This window comes from Aedes albopictus, chromosome 2 (assembly GCF_035046485.1).
Source record: "Aedes albopictus strain Foshan chromosome 2, AalbF5, whole genome shotgun sequence".
NCBI classification, from domain to species: Eukaryota; Metazoa; Arthropoda; class Insecta; order Diptera; family Culicidae; genus Aedes; species Aedes albopictus.
Window position 1 is genome coordinate 403033930 of NC_085137.1, and position 22936 is coordinate 403056865.

At 39.1% G+C, this 22936-nt stretch overlaps 1 protein-coding gene across 17 annotated transcripts in view; it reads left to right on the plus strand.

Moving 5' to 3' along the window:
- The window catches only part of LOC109403644 (proton-coupled zinc antiporter SLC30A1), a 117280-nt gene that overhangs the window by 65383 nt on the left and 28961 nt on the right, over positions 1 to 22936 (plus strand). For all 17 annotated transcript variants that reach the window (XM_062853328.1, XM_062853330.1, XM_062853329.1 and 14 more), the window contains 5 exons: positions 4422 to 4519; positions 4607 to 4731; positions 4835 to 4969; positions 5308 to 5695; positions 5795 to 5922. In XM_062853328.1, coding sequence (XP_062709312.1) covers positions 4422 to 4519; positions 4607 to 4731; positions 4835 to 4969; positions 5308 to 5695; positions 5795 to 5922 — 874 coding nt within the window. The remainder of the gene's footprint in view (positions 1 to 4421; positions 4520 to 4606; positions 4732 to 4834; positions 4970 to 5307; positions 5696 to 5794; positions 5923 to 22936) is intronic.

The following is a 22936-nucleotide window of genomic DNA, read 5'->3' on the forward strand; positions in this document are numbered from 1 at the left end:
AAGTTGGTTTACGGGAAAAAAAGCAGAATTAAGAGTATAGGGACATTTACGGAGTGTTTAAGGGTTAAATGTTTAAGAGTATCCGAGTATCCTTGGAGTTTGTGCCATCTGATCTATAAGCGTAATCAGTGATCAATTGGAGCATTATTTTATGTATTTATAAGTTCTCATCAACAGACAAGTATTGTCCCAATGATGGTATTCAAAAAACAAAACTAACAAAAAATAAAACTAAGCACTATGTATGGAATTTATGTTATGGCTGTGTTCATGTTGCTATGTGTTGTTAAGTGGTGAGTTCGTTGTTAGTTTGAGGATCTCCAAGAACTTCCTTGCGTATGGGTCATCGAATCTTCCATTGATTCTTTAAGGTTCTCCAAAAAATCCCTTGAGTATAGGTCATCGAATCTACGATGGCTACTAGTTGTATTTAAGAGCATTAAGAATGAGGTTTATACTCACACAGCTCCACGCATCTATGTTCTATCAAGTGGTGGGTTCTATGATTGGATAGGAATATCTGAGAACTCCCTGGAGTTAAGGCCATCTGAACTACAAGTGTAATCAGTGATCAATTAGAGCATTATGAATGAAGTTCATACTTAAAACCCTCCTAAACATTCTGAGACGCCCTGAAACGCATTAAAACACTTGAATCGTTTTAAAACGCTTTGAAACGCTCTGAAACGCCTCTAAAATCCCTATAAAACCTCGGTAAAACTACACTGAGAGCCTCTGAAGCCCCCTAAACCCCCTGTGAAACCTTCTGAAATGCCCTGAAACGCTTTGAAACGCCTTGAAACGCTTCTGAAACCCCTATGAAACCTACGTAAAATTCACCTGAGAGCCTCAGAAGCCCCCTATAACTCTCCTTGAACGCTTTGAAACGCCTTAAAACCCCCTTTAAAACCTCCGAGAAATTCACCTGAGAGCCTCTGAAGCCCCCTAAAGCCCCTGTGAAACCTCCTGAAACTCCCTGAAACGCATTGAAACGCCTTGAAACACTTTGAAACGCCTTTGAAACCCCCATGATACCTCCGTGAAATTCACCTGAGAGCCTCTGAAGCCCCCTAAAACCTATGTGAAACCTCCTGAAGCGCCCTGAAACGCATTGAAACGTCTCTGAAACCCTCAGGAAACTTTCGCGAAATTCACATGCGAGCGTTTCGAACCCCCTCAAATTCATCGGAAACCTTCTGAAATGCCTTGAAACGCCCTGGAACGCATTGAAACGCTTTGAAACGCCTCTGAAACCCACATGAAATTTCTGTGGAATTCACCGGCGAGCCTCTGGCAGTCCCGACTCGTTACCTAAATGGAGGTTCGCTCGGGTGTATTATTATTATCATTGCATTATAGAGACCGAGAATCGCTTCATCTCCACGTTTGTCACAGGAAAGGGTAGATTTGTAAGAAATGGTAATCATTGTCGATCTAGGAGTTGGTTGGTGATACTATCTGTCAATGGATCAATATACACTAAACTTGTTCACTTTTTTGATCTTTCCTTGTCAACCCACATCCAAAAACTAGTCTTCAGTCCAAAAAGGAGCTAAATTGATAAAAGTTCAGAAATGTATCAAATCGATTTTGTGTTTTTACGAGAATTTTCACGAAAATGTACTCCTTTATCCAAAAAATTTCTCCGAAAATACCGTTTAAATAAAGTTAGATCCGAAGACACTACGAGATTTAAATTGCGTATTTTAAAGTTATTCAACAATTTTCGTTAAAAAAATCAAGAAAAAACTACAACATTTTAATTTTAATAAAAAAAAAACATGTAAATTTACATGGTTTTAAAAGACACGGACACCGTTTTCAGCCAGAGGCTGTAGGTACAGACTGAACGAAACTTGACACTAGACAACGAACACGACACACATTACGAGCACCCGTGGATACGAGGAAGAAACATTTCTTGCGAAAAGTTTGATCACTCGGAGCGGGAATCGAACCCTCACCCAATGGCATGGTACATTTATACGCTTGGGGACGCTAATCGCACACAGATCGAAAAACGAGTGTCAAATTCTGTGACATATGATGCACATGATTGGAGCGTGGGATATCACAGAAGTTTACATGACATATCATGTAAAATTCATAAAATTCAAAAGTTTGCCACGTTGAGACTAAAAATCGCACAGACTTGCCGGCACGAATTAAAATAAGTTACCCATGAACAAAACGTCATTACACTTCTTTGTCTGATTTTCATCAATTTCAAAATGGGGCAGATATAGTTGAGCATGAGACATTCGATGTGAAGATTCAAGGTTCGAGCCTTGGAATGGGATTTTTTTTGCGTCTCGCTCCAGCTATAAGTTGTAACACTGGAAGTAGTTTTTCACTTTTCTGTTAGGGCGAAATTTTGTGAAACTAAGTCACTGCATCTAATCGCAATTTAACATCATAATCTTGTTTATAAACTCTGTTTAATCTCAGAGCTTAATCTTCTTTACATAGAAACTTGATTAGGAGTAAATTCCGTTACTTGAAGTAATGAACTTATCAAAGTGTGCCTTAAATATAAAAATTAAACTAAACAGAAAAAAATATCAATAATAATAACAAAAAAATATGTCATTGTTAACTCTTTAAATTTTGAAGTAAATAATGGTAAGAAACGAGCTCACCCATTCATGTGGCTCCATCTATCGCTGGTGGTCTTGGTTTTCGTCGTCGAACAAAGCATTCGAATTCGATTTCATTACAATTCCATTCCATACGTTGGAAAGACCATCGCATATTACAATTTGTTGATCAAAAAACCAACATTTTGTCATAACTTTTCGAAATATTGATCATTTTTCATAATTTTTGGAGTGAAAGACTCTTTTTCAAAAATGCTTCGAACACCCATGACACCCGAACGAAATAATTTGAATTGAGCTCAAAAACTTCAAAAGAAACTCTTGCTCCACTCGAACTTTTGCCCCACTTTTCTCTATTGTATGAATTTCCTTACACGTGGTTTCCATACAAGTAGAAGTTTCACGTCATAACTTAGTATGTATACCCATGATGACGCAAATCTTAATAACGCTACCCAGTCGTAATCTGGTCGCGCTCACCCAGTGACGTATTTAAGGGGGGGCTAGGGCTCCGGGCCCCCACATTTTAGGGGCACCACCAAATTTCACTTCACGAAAAAAATGTGAAGCAAGAAAAAGGAATTAGTGCAAGATACTCCTCTCGATTTGATTTTTGTTGTCATAAGAACTTCACATTACTGCCTACTTGCAAGACAGATGTATGTGATATGTGATGATATGTGAATTTTTTTTTAAGAAACACTGCTACTATTTGTCCAGTTATGTTTCCTGCAAAATGGATTACCATTTATTTTTATTTGTGTAATTCCTCAAAATAACTTACTGAAAATCGTGAAGTAAAGCTTAGACTGAATTCTATAGGAACTGTAAACTCTATAAATAAAAGAGTCAAAAGTTCCGGCTAAATTTGTTTTTTTTTTTCTAACGTATTTGAAAACATTTTGGATAATTTTCCAACAGAGTTCTTGGAAGAAATACCCAATTGATTTTATTTATTTATAAGTATTTTTTGAAACTCTTTAGTCTGATTTTACTAAGAGAGCTTACGACTTATTGAAATCCGAGAACCTCACATTTTATTTGAAATGAAGTCAAAAAATCTCTCAGGAACTTATCATGGATTCCCGCCAAAATTTCTTTAACATTTTTTATTAGAATTTACCCTGAAATTGGCTTTTTGATTTAAGGATTTTGTGGAAATTCTTTTGGGAGTTCGCCATAACTTCCCCTAGCAGTTGCGTTAGAACAAGTTTTTGTTGAATGTTCATTTTTTATGGTGATAAAACATCAACTTCTCCAGAGATTGCAGCAGAGATCTTCTAGAAATTCTCTTTCGATTTCGCAAAAATGACAGCACAATCAAAAGGGAATTTTACTTGAAACGTCTCGAAAATTTTAGCAAAAATTCTATTTGCATTTTCTCTATGAACGTTATCATAAATTTCCACTAAAAGTTTTTTTTTCATTTTTTTATAAATTTCTTTTATTGTTGTTTTCACGCTAGAATTTCAAATCTTTTATGAATAAATTTAGTGGATATCTACATTTATCACAGCTCTGTTTATTGTTCTATATTCCTTCCACAACTGCATTGACCTTCATTATTAGGTTTTTCAGGAATCATTAATTACTTTTTGATTTTTGTTCTTGTTATATGGGAAAACATATATCCTCTATATAAAGGGTCCCTACAACACTCCGGCCCAGGGCCACCACATTTGTTAATCCGGCCCTGTCTCACCCAAGGTTTCTCAACATATGCTACATGGATGCACAACGGTCAATCATGCTACACATAGTGTTACAAAGAACGAATTATACGACAGAATTGACACGGATTCTCTTTTTTTTTTTTGTTCGCAGATTTATTGAAGTGGAACACATACACGAACCGGAGCTGCTGATCTGGGTTGGTGTCCTCGGACTGCTAGTCAACCTATTGGGACTATGCTTGCTGCACAGTAAGTTTTCAATCGAACCGAGCAATACAGTTATTTATGACCCGCCACCACTACCATACATTACATATGTACCTCTCTTCCTCTTAGAACACGGAGGCGGGCACATGCACTCGCACGGTGGAATGTCCCATCAGCATGGCCTGGGTTCCCACAACAATCTGACCCATGTGGCCAACTCGGACGACAATGAGAATAAATCATTCATGTATCAGGTTAGTTCTTTAGTTAGTGCCACTACCGCCACTTGGCAAATTTGGGCCTTGGGCGTTGATTTATACCTAATGCGTATTCTCCTTCGTCGATTTCGCTCCACAGAATGGCAATCCTCCACCGAAAAAGACTTCCCACCATGGTCACTCGCACGACTCATCCCAGATGAATATGCGAGGCGCATTCCTGCACGTGCTCAGCGACGCTCTCGGCAGCGTGATTGTGATAATCAGTGCGCTGGTAAGTTCCAATAAACCGCGTGTCGTTCGTCACCGCCTCGTCGGTATTGATGATGATCAATCTTGATTGATTGGTTTTGAACGGAGTAATTCTCGCTGGCTGAATCCAGGCCGGTATTAACTTGTTGTCTTTGAGTTTTAATTTTATGTTCAACCTTTTCATTGTTTTCTCAAGGGTTAAATTTTCTTTCGATTAAAGTATTGGTCTTCCATCATGGCCTCAGGAATAATAAGTTATTAATGCTTTCCACTTTTACTTGAACATCAAAATGATTTTGTAGACAATTTATGTCGTCCACGAATTTATCGCGAATTAATCTAAACTGCTCTTCGAACTAGGTCGTCCGCTTCACCGAATGGGAGTACAAGCTGTACATGGACCCGGCCCTGTCCATCCTGTTGGTAGTGCTTATCCTGAACTCGGTGTGGCCACTTCTACGAGAATCGGCGCTCATTCTGCTGCAAACCGTGCCGACCCACATCCAGGTCGATGCCATCCAGCGGCGCCTGCTGGAAAAGGTGGACGGTGTGCTGGCGGTGCACGAGTTCCACGTGTGGCAGCTGGCCGGCGATAGGATTATCGCATCCGCTCACATCCGCTGCCGGAACCTGTCCGAGTACATGAAGATCGCCGAGAAGGTGAAGGAGTTTTTCCACAACGAAGGCATCCACTCGACCACGATCCAGCCGGAGTTTGTCGAAATTGAAGCACTGAACAGCTATTCGGGTGAGTAGATTGAAAATCCGTACCTATTTTTTGATTGATATAAAAATGCTAGCCTATCTTTATTACTGAAACTTCATTTTTTCTTCCATTTCTATACAGGATCCGATGGAATCTCGACCAGCTTGAACGGCAGTGCCACACAGGACTGCTGTGCTCTAGACTGCCCAACTACTGACGAAAGTAATTGTATCAAAGCCACATGCTGCCAAAACAACAATACCGTTAAGGTAAGTGCACCCAAACAATTACATGCGTTTCTACTTTATATCGAACTGTATAATCGCTGAAAAGAAATAACAATTCCCATATTGCAATTGTTTACTGAAACATGAGCATGAATCCTGCCAGTTTTTGTTGACACCAGACCCCTAAAAACCATTCATAGAGATGTTGTTTGTTCCAATTATATCAATTATGGTAATAAGAATACTTAACAATTGACAGTAATTCACGAAAGAGAGTGATTATCAAAAACATCCTCAACGATTTAATTGTCGAAAACCTGAGTTTCTATTATAACTATCACATAATAATCGAAAAAAGTCACCGAAACAGATGAGAAGCTTGATATTAGCAGTATTGTCAAAGTTAAACACAAGAAATTCATGATATTTAACAGCACTGCTGAACCTAAATTAACACTTGCATGTTGTATAAGGGATTGTTTGATGTTTGCAGTTTTGAAACGCAACATCCTATTAGAGCTTGACGTGTGTAGAGAATCATAAAATCATCACTATCATGAACAAAGCTCTCACGGTGTGAAGTGTGTTTCTTCACGAATCTATGCGTCCCAAACACATCTATATCTCTACAAGTGTTTCTCATTTGTCTCTTCGCATCGGCCTATCTACACACCGTTGCTGGTTGTTGATGCGGTTGGATGCAATACCTACGCGATGCACCCGGGACCCTATTGTAGCGGTGCAAAAAAGACGCGACATCCGTATCCCGGGCGTCGTCGTCGGTCGTTAACCTGATTGTCTGATGCCAACAAAACAACGGTACCGACGCTGCGCGGCGGCCTGGCGGTAGAGTCAGCCAGAACTACCACCACCCACCCTTACCACAGGTTAGCAAGCGGCTGATCGAAATTGGAAGTCTCACTGAATGGGGCGGGGGAAATTGGGTATTGCAACATAGTTAAAAAAAATGCATCCATGGGGTAAACTGGTTCAACGTATAGAAACGTACCAGAATGTAGGCATCCGCTGATTATAATCTTGATAACCTTGATTGCTCATATGTTACATATCATTAATCACTGTAGAAACCTGGCAGGTAAACCTTTCATAACTCTTTTATCATATCCTATCTAAATTGACAATTTTCCGTTTTTCTAATTTACCTATTGCTTCTAAAGTTTTCTGGCGATTTTGTTATCAATCATGCGCTTTCGTGAAATTTGACAAACAATGGAGACGCTTGGTTGATGATGCTTATGCTCTACTACGGAATCTTACAAGGTCATTTAACGCCATACTCGTTTTCATATTCGAAATCATGTTTTAAAAGCGCTGAAATTTGATTAAAATGCAGAAAAATGGTTGAAGGGAAACCAACATGTAAATGAAAGCCCGTCTAATGAGGAATTCATAATGTTATTTTCACACGTTAGTTATAAGTATACTCATGCCTAAAAAATAATAGGTTTATCTTTATCCCCTCAAACCAGTAACTCATTTTACCCCACGGCCCATCAAACCCTATAATGTCTCAATGTTGGTGGCACCAATCAAGAAGCAGGGCTTACTCGAGTTCGTTTCCTTTGTATAGAAGAAAAGGATATAAAAAACCTGAAAACTGAAAAAGAAATCGCGAGCAAAGATTTTGGCATTGTTCCATAGAAATATTGTTTATAATGGAATGAGTGGACCGTGGACCCATTGCATTGAATGAGAATATAACATGTTCTTACCTTCTTGCCAATCTTTTTGTTGGTACAGCGTACCTCGATAGTACGTACATTTTGCCTCGATAGTACGTACACCAAAATTTACTTCAGACTCTAGTTTAATTTAAAAACACTTCACTAATACTTTACTTTTGCAAAAGAAAATAAAAAATGAATAACTCTTTTAAAGAAAAACTAGAAAGGACGAGCAAATTCCTTTTAATTCTACTACTGTGCTTATCTTCAGACAGATAGGCCTATTTCGTCTGTGACTTACAGACTTCTTCAGTGTCAAGTGCTCGACTGAAGAAAACCTCGCATTCGTTGTGGTATTTATACTAGGAGTGTATGTGTAGGTACGTATGTGGGTAAAAGTGTAGGTATAAAAATGTAGGTACAAAATTGTAGGTACAAAATTGTAGGTACAGATTTGTAAAAAAAAGGTGTATCTACCTGTTAGAAAACAGGGTGTCAATAAGATACCTAAAGCTAGGAAAATTCCTACCGATTTGGTAGGTAGTCAATTGGTGTTTGTTGTGTTATTTTTTCCTGCCGATTTGGTAGGTAGTCAATTTGTGTTTTGTGTATTGTGTAATGTTTTGTGTGTGTTAGGTAAAAATTTAAACAGCCACGTGTACCCATTGCCCTGATCCTTGTTAAGTAGTTTTTTTTTGTTTTGTTTGTAAATTTCTAAACTTTCTGCAACATCAAGTTTCCATGGGTTTGTAATGTGTCGTAAGAGTTTAATATTTGAAGTATTCAAAAAATGTCCTTCATTGAAAATATGTTCAGCAACTTTAGATTTAAAATGATGAATGAGTCCCTTGTCTGTATCTTTGTGTACTTTTGATACTTCCGTTATGTGTTCTTTGAATCGTGTGTTGAGTGTGCGTTTTGTTTGTCCTATGTATATTTTGTCACAGTGATTACATGTTACTTTGTAAACACCAGATTTTGTTAAGTTGTCCAACGGGTCTTTCGTAGATCCTAAGAGAGTTTGAAGTTGGTTAGCTTTGCTTGTGAAAACTAATTCAAAACCAAACTTTCTGAGAATTGGTCGGAGTTTTTTGGTGTCATTGTTGTAGTTCACAATTATCCGTTTAAGTGTAGGTTCTGTCCGTGTCAGTGTAGTCAAAGAACGTCTGTATTGTTGTTGTGTCTTTTTGTTGATGATCTGTTGTATTGTTTGTTTTGTGTAACCGTTCAACTGTGCTGTTTCGAAAATGTAATTAAGTTCTTTCGTTTTTCCTGTTTCACTAAGTGGAAGTGTCTGCATTCGGTGTATCATGTGATTGAAGGATGCAATTTTGTGTTGATGTGAGTGATTTGATGAATGTGGAATAGTGCGTTGAGTGTGTGTCGGTTTTCTGTAAATTTCGAAGGAAAGTGTTGATTCTTGTTTTACTCTGATACTATGAGTTTGTGTTATGAAGACTCCTATAACACGGATTTTCATAAAACAGTTTTTAAATGTAGCGGAATGAAAGGCATGAACGAATACGTTTGATGTAATGATTGCAGTATTCTTCGCTTTTCTGCTAGTCATGATATCTGACATCATCATTCTGGCGTTACATCCCAACTGGGGAGGACTGCTTCTCAGCTTAGTGGTCTATAAGCCCTTGCACAGTTATTAACTAATCGCTTTCTTTACCAATAGAACGTTGTAATAAAATAAAAAGGCACATGATAATTCAGTTTAATGTGTTCAACTTAATTCAACAAAATTTCTCAGCGTCTCACTCCAAAACATGAATCAAACCCATCAAGTTACTTATCCAAACCATCGATTTCAGTCCACTCACTTGTTATTTTTTTTTTCGTTTTCCAATAATTAACGTTTTTTTTTCGCGATACGTATAAAATATTTGACAGTTTTCCATGAATTTGGAAATTCAAACAACTTTGAGTACCGTAGGGCACTGCAAGCCGCGGTTGCTAAGGAAAATGTTCTTAAATTTTGACGTTTCGTGGCTTTGTTGTTTACGATTCAGGTTAAAAAAAAAGCGTCAGCTCTCGGATTAAAAAAAAATCGCCAGCTTATCATGAGTGGTTGAATTTAATTACCTTAGTATTTTTTCTTGAAGGATCCGTGGTTTCTCCACAAACTTATTCTGGAATCCCTCTAGGATTTATGTGATTCTTGAGGGAGCTATAACTAAGTTGTTTTTACCTGTGTTAATTCAAGAAAATCCTACAGGAACTACTTGAGGAATTCCATAAACAAAATACTCCAAAAAGATCATAAGAAACTCCAGCAGGATTTCCATTACAAACATCTGAAAGAATTCCAGAAGGGTCTGCAGGAATTCCTGACGGAGCTCTTGGTAGAAACCAAAAAAGAGTCCCTAAGTTCGCGATCATCGAAGTGCGGCCCGCGGGCCGCACGTGATGTTCAGTTCTCTATGTTGCCGTAGAATTCCTTGGAATGTTTCTGACGGAAGCTGTTCTAGTCCAGAAATAATCAAGAACAACGTGTTGAATGTTTCACAAATCGACCCAGGTGTTGCAATACGAGCAGTTGAAAAAATGGGCCTGAGGACCACTGCCCTAGATGATTCTTGGAAAGAGTTCTCGAAGAAATCCCGCAATCAGTTTCTGAAAGAATTCCTAGAAGAAGCTCTAAGAGGATTCCCGAAAGAACTTCCTGAAAAGTAATTCCTGACAGTCACCCAGAAGAAATTCCCGGAGGAATTTTCGAAAGAATCCTGGAAAATCCCAGAAAGATTACCTGGTGAAATTATTGTAGGAATCCCAGAAGGAATACTTGAATCAGAAGTAGCTCCCAAAAAAAACCGAAGAAGTTCCTGGAGGGATCTCGGAGAAGTTTTTAGAGGAATACTGAATGAAGTTCTTGCCAGGGATCTTGTAGGATTTCTGGAAAAGTTTCAGAAGGAGTTCCTGAATAATTCCCAGTAGATACTCCGGGAAGAATCTCGTATGAAATTTCAGGAATAAATCCTTACGGATTGTTGCAAGTACAGGGGATAGTCAAAATGATCAGGACAGGCAAAATTTTCACTTCTCAAAAAATGTTCAATTAGCTGTAACTTTTCGAAAAGTGCATCAACTATTCTCAAATTTTTACTGTAAGTTCTTCAACTAGGTGTGTATCAGTGGACAAAATTTGGAAAAGATCGTACAATTCTTCACGAAGTTATAAAGATTTTTGAAAAAGGTAAAATTATCTGATAGCCAACTTTGAGCTGTTATATCTCCGGATTCAATTAACCAAATGCAATGAAATTTTGACCATTTATGACTTATATAATGAGCTATGAAAAACCATTGACTTAACTTAATATTCTTAACACGGAAGAAAATTATAACGATTAGATTATTTTTCTTATGAATACCAAATTATCCAAAACATCAACATCGTTTCAAAATTCATGATGCAAATTATAGTTCATTTAGTTTCTCTCTAATTGACTTATATATAAATGCGTTTTGAAGGAAAGTAGCAACATAGACGCCAATAAGTTGAAAAAGTAATGGGATGCATATTAAAAATAGACCAATTTACTAAAAAATCGCGAAAAAATTTAAATCGCTATAACTTTTTCGCTTGTTAAAAATTTCAAGTTATTTTAAATGCTTTCCAGAGTTTATTATTTAAGTCATGAATTGTCAAAATTTCATTGCAATCAGTTCATTGAATCCAGAGATATAACAGCTCAAAGTTGGCTATCGGATAATTTTATCTTTTCCAAGAATCTCTATAACTTCGTGAAGAATTATCCGATCTTTTCCAAATTTTGTCCACTGATACACAACTAGTTGAAGAACTTACAGTAGAAAATTGGGAATATTTGATGCACTTTTTGAAAAGTTACAGCTAGTTGAACATTTTTTGGAAAGTGATAATTTTGCCTGTCCCGATCATTTTGTCTATCCCCTGTAGTTTTCGAAGGAATCTCGGTAAGAATTTCTGATACAATTTCCGAAAGAACTCCTAGAGAAATTCTTGGTGATGTTGCTAGAATTTCCAGGAATACCATCTGGAAGCCCAAAAAAGTAAATCCAGAGACATCCTAAAATAAACTTTTCAGAGAATCTCGGATGAAAGCCTGGAAGATTCCGGGGACTCCTTGAGAAATTCTGGAAGAAATCTCTTGAAGTCCGAAACGTAAACAAGAAGGTCAAAAAACGTCAAAAAAATTCTTTAGCAACCGCGGCTTGCATTGCCGTATAGGCTGAACCAATTCAATTGTTTCTGGGTGAACCCGAATTTTGAGATTCGGAGAAAGACATTTCGCTTTCTCGCTTGCTTTAGGGATTACTTCAAGTTTCTTTCAGTTCCGGAATTCCTCTAGGTGTTGGCTCCGAGATTTCTCCAGGAATTCTTTCTGGGATTCCTTAGGGATTCTTCCAGGAGTTTCTACTGCGATTCCTAATGAGATTCCAGGGCCTCTTTCAGAGATTTCTCAGAGATTCATTTCGAAACTTCACCAAGAATTGTAGATGTCACCAAAATCTGTAACACTTCCGGCAGTTCCAGGATTTCTTCCAGAATAGCTACAGGAGTTTCGTTCCGGGATTTCTCCATGAATTTATTCCAAGATTCTTTCTAAGAATTATCAAGTATTTTTTCCTTGAATTCCTCCAAGAGTTCCAGGATTCCTTCAAGAGCTCCTGGATACCTCTAGGAATCCCTTCTCGTAAAAAAATAAACTCTTGGAAGAGTCTAAGAAGGAACAATATTCAGAAGATTATGAAAATATCACGGCAATAAATATCGCAGGAGAAAATACACCTAGAATGTTTCTATAACAAGATATAACTGATCTAGAACGATTTAATTATATCTATACCAGTTTGGGTGGTTCTAAAAGATAACTCAAATAAAATCAATACAAGTTCCCAGAGACGAGATGCCTCTACGAAGCATCCCCAGAGCACGAGAAAATTTTTCCAATTAAGATAGGGTCCCAAACGAGCAAAATTACGTAATTAATAAACGGACCCTTAGGCCAAATGTATTGTTTGGCAATCCTGACGTTCTAGAAATAGCATTCTTTGATTTGAAAATGAAATTTGAAATAAAAATTTTTGATTCGATAGTACGTACGTTTCGATAGTACGTACACTAAACGAAGTGGTGGTGTACGTACTATCGAGGTATGCCTGTATTGATATAATGTCGAGCTTGAATTGTTATATCTCATGAATCAAAATACCAAGAAAGGTCATGTCTTCAGCTAACTTACATAGATAGCTAATGGCTTTCAAATAGTAGAAACTGTTGTACTTAGTACAATTGACATGTATTTAATTCATAATTATCCCATAATATGCATTCAGCAATGTTGTTAAGTAGTCTAATGACGCTAAAGTAGTGAACATTCTTGCAGGAATTCCCAGAAGTACACCTGGAGGAATTCATGAAGGAAGTTTTGGAAAGAAAAATAGTAAAAGGAATTCCAGAATGAGTCTTTGGCGTAATTCTCGATCAAATCATTATACATATTCAATATTCACACAAAATCTTTGAAAGAATTCTTGAGAGACGCCTTTAAAGTGTTTCTGCTGCGTTCCTGCTGATAGAATTCTTATAGAAATATTTGGAGAAATTTGTTGGGAAATCCTTGAGAGTAATTCCTTAAAAAATGCATAGGATAATGCCTGTAGGAAAATTTGGAAATATTTCTGAAGGAATTCTTTGAGAAGTTCCTAAACGAATCCTTGTAACAATTCCTGAAGGAATCCGCGGAGGATTTACTTTGAACAGAGGTTTCCAAGCCTTTTCTATCGCGGTGCATTTTTAGAAATAAATTACTGCGTGGTTCACTTACCTTACTTTACCGATCAGGATAAGGCCGGGGTGGCCTCTGCTGTACATAGTAGCCGTCTCCATTCCACTCGGTCCATGGCTGTTTGTCTCCAGTTCCGCACTCTGTATAGGGTCCGCAGATCGTCCTCCACTTGGCCTCCAGATTTTCGCGGTATGGACGATGGTTGGTTCTCGAGCAGCTGATGCAGCTCGTGGTTCATTCGCCTTCTCCAAATCCCGTCTTCCATCTGCACTCCGCCGTAGTTGGTAAGCAACACCTTCCGTTCGAAAACTCCAAGGGCGCGTTGGTCCTCTGCACGTAGGGTCCACGTTGCGTACCCATAGAGGACGACCGGTCTAATCAGCGCACAGTGGCGGGCCTCCATACAAAGGTCGGACAAAACCTCAAATGTTAACCGAAATGGCTAAAATTCATAGATTATGATGAATTAAGTGTCCTAAACCTATTTCTGATATGGAACTATTCATATATTTTGATTTTACTATATTAGGGTGGTTCAAAATTTTGAAATCTGCTGATTATGGGAGGCATGTAAAAAGTTATCGATAATAAGCTAACACGATGCGTTTTTTGAACGTAGATTTTGATCAACCTTTCTATTTGAGGGTTCCTATATCATGTATTGGCATTGAAATTACTTATAATTGTGTATTTTTTGCTGTTAGGGTGGTCCAAAATGTTTGAAATCATATAAATCATTAGAAAATCTCGATTATCTATGTTTTCTGTCAATGGATCAATTCAGATACACACAATGTTGGCTGAAAAGATGTGGTCTATTCTCAGGGACCCTCTCTAGACCACGTGAAGTTTTATGGTGGTTACACGGAGGTAAATTAACGATTTAAAATGGGTTCAGATAGTCTCATATAGTGAACTGCATAAAATTTGAACTGCTTTTTATAAATCTCGTTTCAACGACTTCATATATGCTCGTCCGAGTTTAGGTTTTTCATGTTGTAATGTACATTGATCTCTGTTATCACTTGACGAAGCAACCAAAATAACCTTATACCCATATAAAGAATTGGAAATACGTATTCTCAATATTGAAGGGAGTTGTTGATAAACGATCATAAGAGATCGGTAATATTATTGATAAACAGTAGAGCTCCAGCAAATATTTTCAAAATCTATATCACTCTGTGTGCCGTTCAGTAGAAATGTTTTCTAAGAAAATGCATGTATAATATACATAAAAACTTCAAGTTTTTGAAAAAAAAAAACGAGAAAAATAATTAAAGATTGCCTTGGTGATCGCGACGCTTACGCAGAAAAATATTTAACGTAGTGTTTTACGCCGTTTAGTGTATTCCTTCCGCATTTTATAGATGACTACTGCTATAAACTGTAACGATGTGCGTGTAGAAAAGAAGCGCGTAGGTGTCGACGAATTTGTGCCACTATATATTGAAACTACGATAGAAGTTCTTGAAGAGATTGCTTCTAAGCTTTTTGAGCAATTCTAACTAGAGGAGAGGATTCAAAAACACGATCAGTTTAAGAAAACCAATGAGCAATGGTTTGTAGTTATTGTTACATTTTTTTCACGATTGTTTTTCGTCTTTATTTTTAAAGATCAAAGAGTTAGTTATATTTGGTGGTCTTTAATAATGCGGGATGTAGGTAGCGTCTATGTGAATAAAGGCTTAATCATTCTTAGTCATCACTCCCCTTCTCTCCAGCTCACTCTTTTTAACTGGAGCACGCACCTTCTTGTGTTTTTCTGTAAAAAAAAAATAATAAAAAAAATAAAATAAAATAAATTAAAAAAAAATGTTAGAGCTGTGGCCATCCAGTTTTTAAACACCCCCTCCCACTGACCACTTGACTTAGTGAAGGTCTCTTACTAGAATGAGGTTTACATTAAATTGTTAGTATTGTAATGTCAATTTGAATTATGTTAAGATTAAATATAAACATCAAACAATATCACTTCCTCCACAACCATGCGCCTCCATTGTGACATAATAGAAAAAAAAATTTCGCGCTTAGTGCAAAAATGCGCAAACAGTGACCTATATAGCCAAAAACTAGACAAAATTGTACGTCAGATCCGGGATACGGTGTTGTTTTCTGATGTTTCCTAAACAAGTACTGGATCTCTTTAATACGAAGTTTTTCTCTAAAATTTCGTAAAGGACAATATTTTTGCATGTTGTAAAAACATAATAATTTTGTGATTGGATTCCAAACAAACCCTGAAATGGCATGGTCATTCATACCCAAAAACACCAATAATATTGTCACATTATCCAAATCTTCCTAAGTTTTACAACGAGGTCATGAAGAAAGCTCATAAAATAAAGACAATAATCCCTGGTAAAGTTCCACACAAACCTCAACTTTGAAAAAATCTACAAGACTCAATTTATGACTAAATGACTTGAAAATTTGGGGTTTTCTTAGTTGAAGTATCTATATTGGAAGAAAAATATTAGATAAATAAAATATTGAAGTCAATTTTTGAGGTTTTGTCCGGCTTTCGGCCACTGTGCAGCGTTTTGTAGATAGTTAACTTCATGTTATGGCGAACTTTATTCAATCGTAGAGTTCTGCGGAGTCGAAAGTAAGCACGGTTTCCTGCCACAATGCGCCTCTGAATTTCTGCAGTTGTCGTTGTCGGCGGTCACCAGTGAGCCTAAGTACACGAATTCTTCGACCGCCTCGATATCATCACCGTCGATATAAATTCGGGGTGGCGGGCGCGGTGATTCCTCCCTGGAGCCTTTTGCCATCATGTACTTTGTCTTCAACACATTAATGACTAATCCTATTCGCCTGGCTTCACTCTTTAGTCGGATGTACGTTTCCGCCATCGTCCCAAATTTACGAGCAATAATATCAATATCATCAGCGAAACCAAGCAGTTGAACGGAATTCGTGAAAATCGTTCCACTCATGTTTATCCCCGCTCTCCTAATTACACCCTCTAAAGCAATGTTGAACAGCAAGTATGAAAGATCATCACCTTGCCGTAACCCTCTGCGAGATGCGAAGGGACTCGAGTGTGTCCCTGATACTCGAACTACGCACATCACTCGATCCATCGTCGCCTTGATCAATCGTATCAGTTAATCCGGGAATCCGTATTCGTGCATAATCTGCCATAGCTGTTCTCGATCGATTGTATCATACGCCGATTTGAAATCGATGAACAAGTGATGTGTGGGCACGTTGTATTCGCGGCATTTCTGCAACATCTGACGGATGGCGAACATCTGGTCCATTGTAGCGCGTTCATCCATGATATTGCCCCACGAACTTTCTTGCAATCGGTGATATACGGTGGCATAAAATTTGAGAGAGTATCTTGTAGGCAGCGCTCAGCAGTGTGATCGCGCGGTAGTTCCCGCAATCCAACTTGTCGCCCTTTTTGTAGATGGGACTCATCCATTCCTCCATCGATGCCTTCCATCCATTCCTCCGGTAATACTTCCTCTGTGTTCGATATCTCTGTGTATTCGACACTTGAAATCGATGAATATATGATATGCGTTGGGGCCTGGTATTCAAGGCATTTCGAGTGAAGATCTGGTTCATTGTAGACCGGCTGTCGATGAAACCTTCTTGATAACTTCCTAGGAATTTTCTGCGCCATCTTGATGAGTTTAGCTGTGATACCATCCTTACAAGCTGCATAGTTGGTTTTGAGCTAGGGAATGGCATCGTCAACTACCCTTAGGGTGAAGGTTGGCACATTTCCATCCTCTGCGTACTCGCTTCCTCTGTTTCCGTGGTGTGGTCTCCCGTGCCTACGTGGTTTCCCGTGCTCCACGCCATTCAGATGCTCATCGTAGTGCTGCTTCCAGCTTTTGATCACCTCTCGTCCGTCCGTCTAGAGGCCCCCTTTTTATCCCTGCATATTTCGACTGGTGGTACGAAGTCGCTGAGCGAAGCGTTGAGCTTCTGGTAGAACTTCCGTGTTTCTTGAGAACGATACAGCAGTTCCGTTTCTCCACACTCCGCTTTTTCCAGGCGGTATTTTTTTCCGAAAGATGCGGGTCTGCTGTTGTGGCTTCTGTTAACAACGTTCCACGTTCTGCCGAGTTCTTTGCTGCAGCATTACCGCCGTCCTTTGCAGTATTTCACCAGTCCTCTACAGGGTGCACATCAAGCTCGCACTAGTCTGGCAACGCTCCCTCGAGATTCTGCTCGTATGTTGAGGTGACATCTGGTTGCTTCAGTTGCTCTGATTCTATGTCGTACCGTGACGGCTGCTTGTACAGTACATTGTTGATGACGCAGAGTTTTGAGCGCAATTTGACCACCACCAGGTAGTCTGTAGTTTCTCATACCGAGTTTCCAATATTTAGCAAGTCCTTTTCCGTCACGTGGATCGTCGCTATTGATCTAGTTCGTATTCTTGTCTTGTTTATTCTTCGAAGCTCGTTGATTTAACGATTGGCTCGCAAGGCCTGACACCCATCGCCTATTTTTCTGGAGGACCTCGGTGCACAGTTGAGCTTAGTCCTTCACTGGCACTTGGACGTTGATTAGCCGCTCCTAACATGGGGAACAGACGCTGTTGTGGCCCGCTTCTCCTGGAGAACAGACGAACAGGCTTGCAAAAAACACCTTCCTTCCCTGTCAGTCCATGACCAAGGTGTTCAGCGGGGTTGGATACCCGATCTTCTCTCAAACTTTTCTCAATGGGATCTTGAAAATGTCATACAGTCTCGATTTTCAACTCATTGAACTCAAGTTTCGATCAGAGGTATAGAATCTGGTTAATGGTTATATACATATGTATCTTTTCTTCCATAGTTTGATACCTTAGAGAGTCCAAATTGCGAATCATCTGTCTAGCACTTCCGCAAAGAAAATGCTCACAGGCATTCATCGAATTGCTTGCTATTAGTGGGATCCCGGGACCGGACCGGTATCTTCCTAGTCGAGCAATACGTAAACAACAATGTTGTCGTTTTGTCGCTATTTTGACGAACCGGAATCGCACGGACATGCGCGTTTCCCACGTTTTTCCATAAACACCTATATAGGTACACCCATATAACCCCTTTACCGCCCGTTTGTTGTTTGGAGTGCGAGATGTGCGCATGCTTGCCGCCCATCGGGAATTTCAGGCTCGTCTTACATTTTTTTTTGTTTACATACAAATGCTGTCTGTTGGTGCAATGTGTAGTTTTATAACAGGGGTTTTAAAGGCTACCTTCATGATTTCCACTTTGACAGTTTTTCTTACCCAGCATAGTTTGTACCTGATTATCTTTTGTACAGCAGACTTTCGGTCGGTGCAAACGGTTTAAATGCAATGCAACAGCAAGTTCGGAAAGTGCAAGAAATGAGCAGTTATCGTACCACCAAACGTCAAAATAGTGCGTCAGGTTAGCCCAAATGAACAGCCGAATGAATTTCACGTTCATTAAATGTCAACTCATGGGTTGTTGATGCCTGTCAGGGATTGCAGTTATCGAATTTCATTCACTAAGTGAAACAGACACATGTTGCAGTTATCGGGCGTCTACTGTACCCATTCACCAATCTTGGGAAAATTTGCAACACATTTTACTACAATTGTTCAATAATCTTTAAATGTAATACATATTTTCCAATTAGTAAAATTTCTACATTAATGTTTTATCATATTGTGCATTATTGCCCTATTTCTATTCGTTACAACATTTTGAAAAATCCACAAATGGTAGAAAAAAAACTACATTTGTTAGCATTGCAAAAGCTAGTCTCTACAACGAGAAGATATTAAGACTGTAGGAAGTGCTTAAAATTTCTCTTAAGAGACAAAAAAAACTATACATTAATCTATTACAAATTTCATTTGACCCGTTTTACATATAATTTTTGTAGTTTAAAACTAAAATCACATATCGAATATATCAAATTCTAATGCTTATGATGTCTACGGCGTCTTTCTTTTACAAATTGCAAATTGCAATCTGAGAACCCCTGTTCACTATGTAAGTGTATGCGTATGAGGGAAAACAACCAGAATGCATGGTGGAAAGGGGTTCTCGGCTTGCGGAAAATTCCGGTACGGAACTCTGCCGACAGACAGGGGTTCATTGTGTGCAATAGCTTCTCACTGCCTGCATCGTTTTCCAGAAGGAAAAATTACCATTCCTTCGAATCGGTGATAGAGTTTTAAAGACTGGTTAATCGTTAGTAAAAGAATTTAAACATCGGAGCAATATATTAGAGGATATATAGGAACTAAGTTGAACGTCACGCGTGTGTAAAATTCGAACATTTCTAAAGTGTGTGGTTGCCTCATGGCTGTGAATTTCGTCTCGTCGCCATCATCAGTGAGTGCAACTGCAGTGCAGACAGTGCAAAAAACGGGCAGCAAACGCATCCGTGCCGGCAATGGGAAATGGTCTTCCACCGGTGATCTACTGGGAGACCCCGAGGGTGGCCGTCTGCTGAAGGACCTGGTGGTCGTGCTGTCCTCAACGCGTAAACCGGAAACGAACAAAGGAACGACAACCCTAAGCGCCATTTGCAGAAGTCCCAGTCCTCTGCAAAAATGCATCCCAGACAGTGGAATGCAGTTGGCGATTGCATCACTCAATGCAGCGACGAGGGAGTTTTCCACCCTCGCCGAAAAGATGATAACGATAGCCGATAGCGATAGCGGTACTGTCAGCGCTAATAGGCAACAGGACGTTGATCACACCAATAGCAATAACACTATTGTTAACGAGAAAGAAAAGACTGAACCCCATATTTACAACACTGAAAGCGATGATATAACATTAGATGATAGTAAAACGTCTAGCCCGTCACAGTCGACGTCGTCTCTCCGGAGAAAGCCGCCATTGTCGACGAACGGGTTAGAGATAGATGGAGGGTCCGGAGGGGTTTCCATTGACAACAATATTTCCTCTGTAACAAGTACCCCCGCCGATTTTGCTGTTTGCCAACCCAAACCCGACAGAGAAAAGTTGGCGGCTGTACGAGACGGAAGCACTGCCACACAAGACTGTATCTATCCACGAGGTAGAGCTCCCCTGTTAGACGACAAGATAGACAAATTGCTAGATAATGTTGTTAAAATCAAAGCCGATATGCATCAGAAGATAGATCGACTTAGCCGCCGAATCGATCAAATAAGACTAGACGTACAGCTCAATATCGACAATGCGGACCGAGCGGTCTACAACAACATTCTGGAGATCGCAGGTATTCCCTACCGTAGAAACGAGAATCTTCAACAATGTTTTCGCCGAATTTGCCTCCTACTTGGCTACGCCGAATCAGACATTCCCTTAGTCGACATCCGGCGCAAACGTGTCGACGATCAAACATTCGATAAGACTGAAACAACTACCGTAAGCAATGGCACTGTAGGCCGTACTAATCATAGAAACCGTGAGGAACATTCGGAAGGCGGCTGTCCAGCTGTAGTCATCGAGTTTATCTTCAAATCGACAAGAGATGCCTTCTATCGGACGTATTCGAAGCATCGCGGTTCCATACGTCTGTCCGACATAGGCCTGGACTCCGATAGGCGGATCTACGTGAACGAGTCGCTGACGCGGATGAACCAGAAGTTAAAGAGCGCAGCCTTGAGGAAGAAACGAGAAGGATTGCTGCATGCCGTGTACACTGTTGACGGAACGGTCTACGTCCAGCAGCAACCGGGACAGAAGGGACGACGAATTAGCAGTGTGGGCGATTTGGATTGACAGTTGAAGGCAGCTGTGAAGAATGGTGGTTTAGAAGCGGACAAGAACCCGTCAACAATCGAAGGAGATGTGCTGGGATAAAAGCAAAACGAAGAGTTACCAAAAGACGGCCCAATCAGTTGGTTGGTGTTTCTTGGATTTAAAGTGCATTTCTTGAGTACTTCTTCACGCTAGGAAATTTGAGACACTAAATCTTTGTTACTTCTGGTTTTGTTACATCTAAGAAATTATGTTCGCAACGTTATCTATTGTTTTTATCAGCCGCTATATTTTATTTGCATAAAACACAATAGGGGTATTCACTAAACAGATTGAATATTATGCCTCTCAAGAAAAATCAGAATATGGCGATTATCTGCCTCTGGCTTCTGATATTAGCGCGACAGTCACTAATCATAACAGCGTCACCAGATTTAAAAGTATATAATTCCATTATATGGGGTTTGACAGCAAGAACACTCATTCCACTGAGCCACTCTTGCCGTTCGTCACAAATACATTCAAAAACATCTGCCACTTCGCGGAACCCACGTGCTTTTATTTTTGGCGGGAACAGTTTTTCTTTTGTTTTGCCTTGCGACTGTCATGCGGCGGTATGCCTTGCGAGCGTACGTCCGCCGCAGGACTCTAATATAAGATAAGCGCGACAATAAATGTGTATGCCATAATTATCTGAAATGTTTCATGGAATTGTGACATAAACAATCAAAGATTGCATTGGTGATTGCGACGTTTAATCAGCTTAATCAGTTTACGCGTTTTAGTGAATCCCCTAAATATTTCAAGCAATCAACAGAGTAGGGCTTAATCGCAACTCTAAGAAGCCGCTGGCTCTGGTTCGCTGGTTTAGAACCTTCAGAACGACGTAAATACTTGAATTCAAATGGTTCCATTTAATGATAAAATTTGGCCAAGAAACAAAAGTAAACCTCAGCTCACCACACACATCACTATAAAGTTTCAAATACTATGGCAAGGTTGATTGAAACGAGTTATTGTCAATGCTTAACATAATGCCACAATTTGCCTCATAGTTCATCTCCAAATAACAGTTTTAAGTTCAATACTCCAAATAGACAAGAAGAGGTTGTTAGAACCATCATAAAACCAAAACAAAAACGATATTAGAGTTTATGATGTCTCTCAAAACCTCTACGAGACCAACTGGTCATCAAAGTGTTACTTGGGTTGGGATAGTTCCTTACAAATTCGAGGTCTTCGTTTTTTGGGTTACTGTGGGGCAAAAAGAGGACATATTTCGCGATTTGTAAACTATCCACAAAGAACTTCTGTGATTACAATGAAAACTGCTGAGTAAGTGGTGCGTAATCGTGATCTAAATTATGTTACATGCAAAATATTTATACTGAATCTCGGTAAATAATGACTTTTGTTAGCTGAATTGCGGCAAAACATTTCCTGAACCTCGGGAAACAAACAACACATTTGCTGAGATCTCTTTGATAAACAAGTTTGCTGAGCGCTCGGTGGTGCCAATCTTTTTAAAAAGCAAAAAAAAAACTTCAATAAGTATTTAATTGTTTTGGGGTAAAATAGAAAATTTTCGTCATCTGGTGTAGATTTACGACAGAAGCGTAAATTTGCTTCTTGATCAAGTTTTATATAGGACTAGCTGTCCCGGCAAACTTTGTCTTGCCAAGCTGTGGTGATTTGACAACTGTTTAGGTCATCGCAGCAACGCACTCTAGATTGATTTCATTTTGATTACGTTTAATTTGTTCCCAGCTCATAAAAAAATCAGTATTTTCTCAATTTTCGTACTTTTTGAAATGATTTTTGTAACTTTTTCTGTATATAAACACAGCCCCCATGAATACGAATCAAACCCTGCATAAGTCATCCTGATCGGTCCACTCGTTCTTGAGTT